The sequence below is a fragment of the Podarcis bocagei genome (assembly GCF_964188305.1).
Source record: "Podarcis bocagei genome assembly, chromosome: 2".
In the NCBI taxonomy this organism is placed as follows: domain Eukaryota; kingdom Metazoa; phylum Chordata; class Lepidosauria; order Squamata; family Lacertidae; genus Podarcis; species Podarcis bocagei.
The window spans coordinates 76,045,538-76,056,613 of record NC_138126.1 but is presented as its reverse complement, the minus strand read 5'-3'; the positions used below and the strand labels follow the sequence as shown (position 1 = coordinate 76,056,613).

At 41.2% G+C, this 11,076-nt stretch overlaps 1 protein-coding gene across 1 annotated transcript; it reads right to left on the bottom strand.

The window, feature by feature from the left end:
• Positions 1-1,052: 1,052 nt before the first annotated feature.
• Positions 1,053-7,112, bottom strand: LOC308582488 (uncharacterized protein). Its single transcript, XM_081185703.1, has 5 exons — positions 6,957-7,112; positions 6,812-6,841; positions 5,578-5,607; positions 4,874-5,011; positions 1,053-2,580 (listed from the first exon to the last, which is right to left on the bottom strand). Exons 1-5 carry the CDS (start codon positions 7,098-7,100, stop codon positions 2,464-2,466), a joined length of 459 nt encoding a protein of 152 aa, XP_081041829.1. The 5' UTR covers positions 7,101-7,112; the 3' UTR covers positions 1,053-2,463.
• Positions 7,113-11,076: the final 3,964 nt, after the last annotated feature.

Here is an 11,076-nt window from a genome sequence, read left to right as displayed (position 1 = left end):
TTGGACCCTATGACACAAGAGGATGTTATTCCATGTGCAAATGGTGTGTGTGTGTGTGTGTGTGTGTGTGTGTGTGTGTGTGAAGTTACTCTGGAGCTTCACAAATGGTTTATCATGGGGAGAAATCTCTGTGTGGTTTCACTGCCCACATATGTGGTTTCATTTTGTCAGACGAGCCATTTCCCCACCCGCCAACAGCAATATCACTTGACTAGGAAAAAGTATACACAGAAGAATGTATGAATGTATTACGTGCCAGTTTTTCCACATACACATATTCTTCATATATGAAATAAGTTATACAGTGTTCAGTGGGTTTACTCCAAAGAACTTGCCATTTTGTCCTGCACTGTAGCACGGTGCCATCCCCATCTCCATGAAGCTGACTGTTTTAAGGACTTTTTTTAAGGTAGGCAAATGTCCCCATAATATATCATTCTGCCCTTCAATCCCTGTAACATGAATTAATTTTGTCTGTTGTACTGGTGGGAGGCTGCTGGTTTCTTTGTATGCTAGCTACAGATACGAAACTGCTCCATGATTATAAATGGAGGGTACTGTTCCGGGTGTGCAAAGGGATATTATCCAGAAAAATGAACGTGGCAGGCTTTGCAGGTCAGAGAGCTTTGTGTGAACTAAAGTTTCAGCAATCACTGGTTCAAGAAACATTTCATATAGGCTCTAAAATTTCTTTGGCCATCATTACCAGATAATATGAGCTGAAATTGTTCTTGACCCTTGTATCACTTACATACAAACCTCAGCAATGACAGTTAGGAAAAATGATTCAAGGAGATAGAATAGAGAAAACCCGTGTACAAGTATATTCACCATGGGACCATAGCTGAACATTCCATCTCACAATAATAATAAAAACCAAGAATTGCACAAAATAAATTTATTTAAATATGTTATATACCTACAAAACTTTCATAAATACATTTTTGTTGGCCTGGTTCGCAAATATTATGCAATACTTTATAAATAAAATTATAAATAATTTTGCAAAGAACAATAATACTATATATAAATTACCTGCATTCCTGTGTAGATATTTTTTAGTTTTGCAATCCTCAACTTTCAGCTAGAATTGAAGTATAAATGGCTAGACAACCAGGGACAATCATCTTTAAAAAGTGCTTATAACTCAGTTAAAAGCAGCATGTTACATAAGAGGGTCTATAACTTACGGCTTCACCAGGGCCCAAAATATTTCTCACAATCCCATTTGAAAGAAGTCCCTAGCCTATGTTGAGTGTTAACTTCCAGAGGAGCTGTGGTCATTAAAAGAAACGGAGGATCTATGTCTTAGCTGACAGCCCAGTTCCTGTGGAATAAAAATCAAAAAGGAAATCTCACAAGATTTGAGATGTGTTCGGTGGAAGCTAGTCTTTTGGGGCAAATGGGGCACTGCCCCACAAAGCTCAGCCTGCCCTCAGCAAGCCCCCACCCAATAGCTGCCACCTTCCTACTTACAACCAGCCCAGAGTAGCACCCTCCAGCTTCCTCCTCTTTAGACTCTGATGCCCTTGTAGAACTCAGCAGGAAGGAGGCTGGGAACAAAGATAGAATTAGCTGGTTCTGCATATGATTGGGTCTGGTTCCATCCAATCCAATGTCCCCTGCCTTCTCTCCTACCAATCCCAAAGGGCACCAGTCTTCACTGGATGGATTTCTGGTGCCATTTGCCCGTAATCCATGAGTCCCAAACCCAACAGTTGGGAGACACATCAGACAAAGACAAAATTTGGAGCACACTTTCTTTCTTTATCCCCATTTCCCCTGCTTTTGTCTTTGTTTATTATATTGGTATTGCTTGATCATTTATAATTTGGGGAGGGTGGGTGTATTTTTAGGTGGTGAAGGGAGGATGGCAGGGAGTATAAAGCAGGAAAATGTCTGGGAGATTTGTTGTGTGCTGAAATTTGTGGAAATATCAATTAAATATTGAATAACATAATAATATAATAATTTATTATTTATACCCCGCCCATATGGCTGGGTTTCCCCAGCCACTCTGAGCAGCTTCCAACCGAATATTAAAAACAATACAGCGTCAGACATTAAAAACTTTCCTAAACAGTTGTCTTCTGTTGTCTTTTAAAAGTAAGATAGTTGTTTATTGCCTTGACATTTGCTGGGAGGGCATTCCACAGGGCAGAACGCCACTACCGAGAAGGCCCTATGCAAAATGAGGTCATAAGTAGTAGTATTTCTAGAATGATTTCATGAACAGAAATAAATATGTATTACGATTCGATAACATTAAATAATATATTAAATAAATAAATAAATAGTTTCATCTTTGACACACTGTTATAAGTTAACAAGCAAATTGAATTCCTTTTCTTCTTCTTCTTCCATGATACATACTGATGAGAGTCCTGGTTTGTTCAACACACTTGATTAGTCAAAGAGATCCTCTTGAACAGCAGAGCAAACGATCCTTTGCACGGTCCAAGTTCACAGCGTTGCTTTTTTGGGTCGCAAATGACTGTGCAAGGTTTTCAGAAAGCGATCAAGGTATTCTAAGAGTTTGTCAACACTTTTGCGTGGCGCTGTACAATTCTCATTCTTCTCCTGTGGGGCAAAAAATTGCATTGAAAAATTAGATTGTTTGCGGCTTGCTTTCAGTCAGGGGCTTTAGGTTGCCAATGGGTCATTGAGAAATCACAAACAAGTCATGGGCAATTATTAAAAATAATAAATGTCAAATTATTTCTGGAAAGGAAAAACTAGGATTGAATGGGGTAAAAATACTGGGTTGGCATTTTTCTGTTAAATCATTGTTATTAATTTTCCTATAAAAAACATGCAATTAACATATCAAATTAGGGTTGGCATTTTTATGCCCATGATGGGTGGAAAACTGTGGAAAACCTTCACATATGAGGGGTGCCAATCTCACAATAAACCCTTGTCTGGAACCACCCAGAGTGCAGTGTGAGGAAATATTATCTTCCACAGGGCAGATATGTTGAGTATGGGGTCCCATGATTCCTGATTTAGGTGGAAGTTGGCATCTCTTGTATCACTAACTTATCAGGCTATTTATTACTGACCACACACATGTGACTAATCCAGGGACAGTCAAACTGGTGCCCTGCCAACACTGTTGAATTCAATTCTCATCAGTCCCAACCATCATGGCCAGTGGTCAGGAATGGTGGGAGTTGTAGTCCAACAACATCTGGACAGCACCATGTTGGCCACTCCTGAAGCATTTAAAATATGTTGTTTTTGTCAACTGATCGCATTAACCCAACATATCAATATTTCTAATGAAGATAACCTTCACCACCAGAAGTTCCTTTAGGCTGCAGTTCTAAATTTAGTTCTGTACACGCAAAGGATTACTTTGTTAGGCATGGTAGTAAATGACCAGTGACAATGAAATTGCAAATTCAAAAGGCATCTTAAGGATGCCAGGGATTTAACGTAGGACCATCTGCATGCAGAGCAAATGCTCTACCACTAAGCTGCAGACCCTCCCCAAATCAGTCATCTTCATGACCATCAAGTATCTTAATGACCATCAAAATACAACCAGTGGAACTTATCTGTCGCAGCTCCATCATGGTTTATTTCCAAAGATGGGAATTGAAATTAATACTCTGGGAATATGCACTTGACGTACAAAGTCAGCTGCTTCTCCCTTAATGCTCTTTCCTAATGTGATTGCTGTATCAACATTGGATCCTTACCAACAACCTAAGGAAGAAGCTCTGCTCCACCAAATGATATGTGCCCCATTCTCTCAACAAGAGGTCTGCATGCAGAATTTAACTTCTGTATGTGCACCTGTGGTGACTGAAGACAGGGCACCGGAGCTCAGAAAGCACATCTAAGTTCACACCACATGGATCTTCCAGGCCTATTGAAGGAAGCATCCTTTTGATGCAAGTGGTAATATTCTGGAGTTGCTAGTTCTTGCATATGACTAGGGTTGAATCAGGTCTGTATTTTAAGCATATATACCACAATTTCCCACTTTGTGATAATTTTCCTGGTCCTCCAGCCACATTACTAAATCCTAACAGTAGAGAGCTGAACCTTATTCTTATATGGAACAGTTCTACCAGCAGTTTCACTGACAGAGTGGTTCATAGGATTGAGGAGCCAGATCCCATGGTGGCATGAGAAGACAACCTATCCAGTTTGTATGTGATGGCAGCTGATATTTAATGGGATCTGTCCCACTTGTGACCAGGGCTGCATCAACACTCCGCACACCTCCTGCTCCAAGTCTCTGCACAGCTCAGATGTTCACATGAAGGTTCCCTCCACCCCCAGAGCAGCACATGCGTTAGATGGATTTGTAGCCATTCTCGGGAGTGGTTCCAGATCCCCAGCTATAGTCCACAACTGCAACCAATATTTTAACATTACTGTTAAAATGCAGTCAGGGCAATCTTAATGGGAATTTAGAGAATTACAGTGGGATTTGGGAGAGGTTATATGTTAATAAAAATTAAAATAATATATTTGTACTCTGCCCACCTGACTGAGTTGCCCCCTCCACTCTGGGCAGGGCAGCGTTAAATAGATCAGAGCTGGTCAGCTCTGATACACTACACATACTTAGAATGTTGAATTTGCTACTGCCGCACAAACACCTGTTTATAACCACTGCAAATAAGATAGCACCTCATGATTTGGCTGCCTTTGATACAACAGTGCTTCACCATCATAGCTAAGGCTCCGGATTTTGTGGCTTTTGGTTATTATAGGCCCTACAGCAATATGGATCCATCAGGATGTACAAATAAGGACAAACTGGAGCTAAACTAAAGCAACTTTGTAAGGTTTCTGTAAGGGTAAATATGTTCCAATATACTGTTGCTGAAAACTTAACTAAAATAGCTTTACTTACCTCATTTTTTGGCAAATCTTTTTTTAAGTGCTTAAGGTTTCTGCGCAAGTTGTCAATGTGCACGTTGTCATCAGTTTCAGCCCTCACTAATTCCAATGAGTTGATAAATACATCCAAATTATCCTTTACACAAAGTTCCTGAAATGAGAGTATGTGAAAAATTATGTAGCCTTCTGTAGAATAACATACTATATGCCAAAGTTATTTAAGACCAGACACAATTCAGTATTCTTGCACAATTCCCATTTACATATTTCTAACAGCCTTCCACAGAAGAACTTTCAGGAAAGTCATGCCTACTCTTTTAAGGAGTAGTATTTGTTCTGAATAGATATCTTTTCCTGGCCCAGGCTTAGAATGCCATGTTGATATCCATAAATGATAGACATTTCATTAGGTGAATGTTCTGTACCTCACAAGCCCTTTTAAGACCACTCACAATAAGTGGGAACTAACTTTGGCAGGATCATGCTATACCATTTTAAGGGAAATCCATTATTTTGAAAGATAGGTTCCCATTTGAAAATAACCCACTTCCAAGGATGTCTTTTAAGCCAGGACATCCTAATGTCGTACCCATGTTCCCTCCTTTTCAATATGTCAATTGCTTTACACACCAAAAGTACTTCTTCTAGCAACCCATACCCAATATTTGAAATGATTCAACATTTTAAATAAATAATAATAATGTTTTAATTTCTTACCCGGAAATTTTCTGGGACAAGTAGTGATGTCTGTAAATATTAAATGACAAAATGTAGTTAAGTAGTGGCTGTGTGAAAGTCAAAGTACATGTTCAATTAGACAAGGTTAAAAATTAGATATGCCTTGATAGTCCCCTTTGCCTGTCCCCCTTCTTCAAGGGTTGCCTCAACCTTAGGAACACATCAAGGCAGAGGATTACAAGAGGCTCAGCAAATGGCAAAGGCCCGTTATTGACTGAAAGAGGAGAATTCTATGTAACTTTTCATGTCTTATTATCTTAACCCATGGGTAGGCAAACTAAGGCCCGGGGGCCGGATCTGGCCCAATCGCCTTCTCAATCCGGCCCATGGACGGTCTGGGAATCAGCGTGTTTTTGCATGAGTAGAATGTGTCCTTTTATTTAAAATGCATCTCTGGGTTATTTGTGGGGCATAGGAATTTGTTCATTCCCCCCCAAAATATATATATATATAGTCCAGCTGCCCACAAGGTCTGAGGGACAGTGGACGGCCTCCTGCTGAAAAAGTTTGCTGACCACCGGACCTAACCTATCTCTGTAGCATTTTAGAAAGGATGCAGCTTCATGGGACTCTGAATACTGCACCTCTGAAGATACTATCTCTGAATGCACATATGGAAAGGCTCAGTAGCACAGCCTGGGTAGCTCAGTTAGTTTGAGCTGGTGCTGATAATGGCAAGGTTCAATCCGCGTATGGGACAGCTGCATATGTTGGACTAGATGATCCTCAGGATCTCTTCCAAGTCTACAATTCTATGATTCTATGATCTGCTTTGTATGCAGAAGGTCCCATATTCAACTCCCAGCATCCCTAACCCTGTCTGAAACCTGGAAAGCCATTGCCAGTCAGTGCAATGACTCAGAATACAGAGCTAGGTGGACCAATGGTCTGAATCACATTATGACAGCTTCCCCATAACATAACATAACAAGAGGAGTTTCCTATGTACCTATTAACTTTTAATCAGGTAGGCCCTAAATTCCATTGAGCCTGTGCCAGGGAAAAGTGCAGGGTTCCAAAGACACATTTCCACATGTAAATCTTCTATAATTTCCTTTACTTTCTCATGTGCCCGCCACTGCAAGTCCAATTCATTCAGAAAGGCTTGGTTTTATACGCATGTTTACTCAGAATCAAGGTTCACTGAATTTAGTGGAGCTGAGGAGGTCTTTCCTAAATAAGCATGCAAAGGATGGCAGGTTTAGTTTCTTACCATGGCTGGATCCTTGGGTATCACTTTGGTCTGCAAATAGCAAAATACAAAATGAGGTTAGCTGGTAGAAATGCATTCTTTCATGATCAAATGTTTTAAAGTTCAGTCAAACATTAGTTAACTTTGCTTTACAGTTATAGCATACCCTTCGTGTCAAATCTTTCAGACGTTCCTGTGTTTCTATAAGCCCCTCTACACCGGTAAGTTCTTTTCTCGTGGTCAGATTGCGTGTTGGTTTGCAATGGATGTATGCTCCAAGGCAAAGGATGATCAAACAGTGGGGCAGCATTGTGGTGACAGCAGTGTGCTTCAGTTTCCTTGTTCTGAACCTGGTAAGACTTTGATGCTCTTATATATACACATGAAGCTAAAGGAAATGATTAATATCTCACCACAAAAGTCAAGCATACCCAACGGAGGTGGAGGGGTGGGAAATTACCTTGAATAATGGAATCTCCTAGCTGCTTATCTGATGCTCGGGTGCATATGATTTGTTGTGAAGAATGCTTGAATTTTAAAGGGAAATGTATACATATATGGGCACAGAGATAAGCACTTTTGAGTTCAATTGATTTTAGTGACGAGTTAAGCATGCAATAGTACATAAGAACATAAGAAGAGCCTGTTGGATCTGCCCAATGGCCCGTCTTGTCCAGCATCCTGGTCTCACAAGGCCAACCAAATGCCTGCGAGATACTCATAAGCCGGACCTGAGCATAAGAGTGTTCTCCCTTCCTACGGTTTCTAGCAACAGATACAGTGGTACCTCAGGTTAAGAACTTAATTCGTTCTGGAGGTCCCTTCTTAACCTGAAACTGTTCTTAACCTGAGGTACCACTTTAGCTAATGGGGTCTCCCGCTGCCACCGTGCGATTTCTGTTCTCATCCTGAGGTAAAGTTCTTAACCTGAGGTACTATTTCTGGGTTAGTGGAGTCTGTAACCTCAAGCGTCTGTAACCCGAGGTACCACTGTATTCAGAAGCATCTAACCATGGAGGCAGAACATAGTTTAGCCATTGATACCCTTATCTTCCATGGGATGGTTTAACTCTCTTTTAAAACTATCCGAGTTGCTTGCCATCATTGCTTCTTGTGGAAGCAAGTTCCTTACTTTAACTTACTATCTGCTCTGAATCTTCAAGCTTTTCAGCTTCCTTGTATGTTCATAAGTTATTAAAAGAGGAGAAAAACGGTGTTATTAAAAGAGGAGAAAAACATTTCTCTATCCACTTTCTCCATGCCATGCATCATTTTTATAAACTTTTATCTTGTCACCTCTAACTCACCAAAAATGATCAAGGGCATGGAGCAGCTCCACCATGAGGAAAAGGTTGCAGCATTTTTACAAAAAAGCTGAAAGGCTTCAACCTTTCCTCAAAGGGAAGTTGCTCCATCCCATTGATCATTTTGGTTGCCCTTTTCTGGATGGTGTGCCCTGTGTCCTACTTTTACAATGGATAGTCCTCTCTTTGAAGGGCTCCTCTGAATGGCTGCCCAGCAAAAGGCCAATTATTAATAATAATACCCTGCCCATCTGGCTGGGTTTTCCCAGCCACTCTGGGCATCTTACAAGACACAAGACAACAGAGAAACATCAACCATTAAAAACTTCCCTATACAGGGCTGCCTTCAGATGTCTTCTAAAAGTTGTGTAGTTGTTTATCTCTTTGACATCTGACAGGAGTGTGTGCATATGCATATGCAGATTTTATTCAGATCTGTGCTCCATTTCATTGTTGGTGTTGCAAAAGGAGCTGCCAAAAGTTAACAGAATTTAAAGTAATTAATTTCATATAGAATTATGTCCTTACACAATTTGGAAATATGAAGCCACCTTCAATCGTCCATGTATATTAGAGCCCTGGTGATGCAATGGTGGATCACTTTCTAAGGAAAGAGTTTGGACTATTGCTTCATCACCATGGGGATGTGACATGAGAGCATGGTTCTATCTCTTCAGGCACATGGGTAAGCATGGGCACCAGATCAGTGACCCTGACCACAGGCTTGTAGATGGGGGGTGCTAGTGGGGCTTTCCTCCCCCATATTTTTTTGTTATAAGCAAGTAATTAACTCAACAGGAAAGCCTTTGTTTTAATAGTACTCTCAAGCACCACACATAAGCCAATCAGAGCCATATATTCTTAATGTCGTCATACATCAGGCATACCTGCATACCTCTAGCTAGTTTGCAGCAGTGTGTGGGGAGGGGGAGACAAAAGATTCATTTTCATTTCATTTTTTGACTGTAAGGCACAGGACAGGGGGCAGAGTTCTCAGTTGAGTGGTTCCTCAACTTTTCCCCTTTGTTAAGGAGGGTTGTAAGAAAAAGGGCCTCCTAAGAACCCTTGGGGTGGGAGTTTAACGGGGGGAGAAGAGAGAATTCTGGAAGTTTCTGTTGAAATGCATCTAGGTTGTTGTTGATGATAATTTTATTCAGTGTTTTTCTGGGGGGACGCATGCCCCTAAACATTTTGTGAATCTTTGTACTTTTGTCCATTTACTGTATTTATTTTTTCTGATATAAACTATAAAATGGTGATTTTCTTGAGCCAAAATGAGAGTACCACTAAACATTTTTTTAAAAGAAAAAAACACTGATTTTATTTATATGCCGCCCATCGGACTAGGGTGCCCTAGCCACTCTGGGTGGCTTCCAGCAAAATAGGATGACTAGCAAACCAATACATTCTGGGTTCTATTCAACTAAGTCCTACTCAGAGTAAACGAGTCATGTCTCTTAACTTCAATGGGCCTCCTTTGAATAGGCTAGCATTGAATTACTTCCCCAACTTATGACAGAATACTTGTGTGTGGGTAACAAGTGTGGAGAGGGAGAAAGAATATTGAAAATATGAAAAGGGTGTGTTGGAGGAGAATGGAGGAAACAAGGAAGTGAATGGAGGTCAGGGAAGATGTGGAAGAGAAAAGAGAGAGGAGAGGGAAGGCAACCAGTGGATGGATGGCTGGAAAGATGAGGAAAAAGGGGGTGGACAGAGGGGAAGGCAGTGGGAGGCTGCTGTTCTTTGGCAACCCCATAAATAGCTCTCCTCCAACCTGGCTTACCACTGCTGCAGGTTACAGTAAGAAATATCACCTTTATCAGCGTCATCATTAACCACATTAATGTGTACATGGGGATGAACTGCCCCCTACGTTTTTAGTGCCTCCTCCAAACTTTTAGGCTAGCTATGGGCCTAGCCTGCCATACTCTATGGTATACCTTGTCTTCCTGGTGTTCACTTTTCTTTACCTTTTCTTTTTTTAAAAAAAGAAAGAGTTGCATCTAGTTCAGGAAGTACTAACTGTAGTTCCTATTTGTGTGGGGAGGATATCCTACAGGCTAAGGAGCATCCTGGGACTAATCAAGGACTGTTTCTCAGTCTGTATATACAGCATTAAGAAGCCAACTTCCTTGTTGGTTCAGGGTTTGGTCACACAAACCAAAGCATTTCCATTCAATGGAACCTGAGCTCTTTTCTACTGCACACATGCTGCCAGTTATATAGACCCTTAACCACAATGTCCTGACAATTCATGTGACCAAAACAGCTTGGAAAAGATGTGTGTGAGAGGGGGAGTGCTCAACTTCAGTTAAATGCCCAATGACTGAAATCTTTGGGACACTTTCTCTTCTTGCCATCTAGCTAAATAATTTTTTAGTATGGATCGAACTTTGAAAATCTATTACACTGTAGCAGGACTAGGAAACTTTGGGGTTTTTTTCTCATTGAGGGGAGCATTCTCTCAGAGGTAATCTTGAAAGACCTACATTGGCTCCCAGTACGTTTCCAAGCACAATTCAAAGTGTTGGTGCTAACCTTTAAAGCCCTAAATGGCCTTGGTCCAGTATACCTGAAGGAGTGTCTGAACCCCCATCGTTCAGCCCGGACACTGAGGTTCAGTGCCAAGGGCCTTCTGGCAGTTCCCTCGCTGCGAGAAGCCAAGTTACAGGGAACCAGGCAGAGGGCCTTCTCGGTAGTGGCACCTGCCCTGTGGAACACCCTCCCACCAGATGTCAAAGAGAAAAACAACTACCAGACTTTTAGAAGACATCTGAAGGCAGCCCTGTTTAGGGAAGCTTTTAATGTTTGATGCATTACTGTATTTTAATATTTTGTTGGAAGCTGCCCAGAGTGGCTGGGGAAGCCCAACCAGATGGGCGGGGTATAAATAATAAATTGTTATTGTTGTTGTTGTTGTCATCGTCACAGCCACAGCCACAGGCCAGCAGTAGGAGGGGCTGAAATGATGGTAGGTGAGAG

Excerpts from the sequence above, each read along its gene's own strand:
- LOC308582488 (XM_081185703.1), bottom strand. The coding sequence starts at position 7,100 with ATGCTGCCCCACTGTTTGATCATCCTTTGCCTTGGAGCATACATCCAT. Across the intron at positions 6,842-6,956 it reads TGAAAGATTTGACACGAAGG|ACCAAAGTGATACCCAAGGA; the intron begins GTATGCTATAAC and ends TGCTATTTGCAG. Across the intron at positions 2,581-4,873 it reads AAGATTTGCCAAAAAATGAG|GAGAAGAATGAGAATTGTAC; the intron begins GTAAGTAAAGCT and ends TTTGCCCCACAG.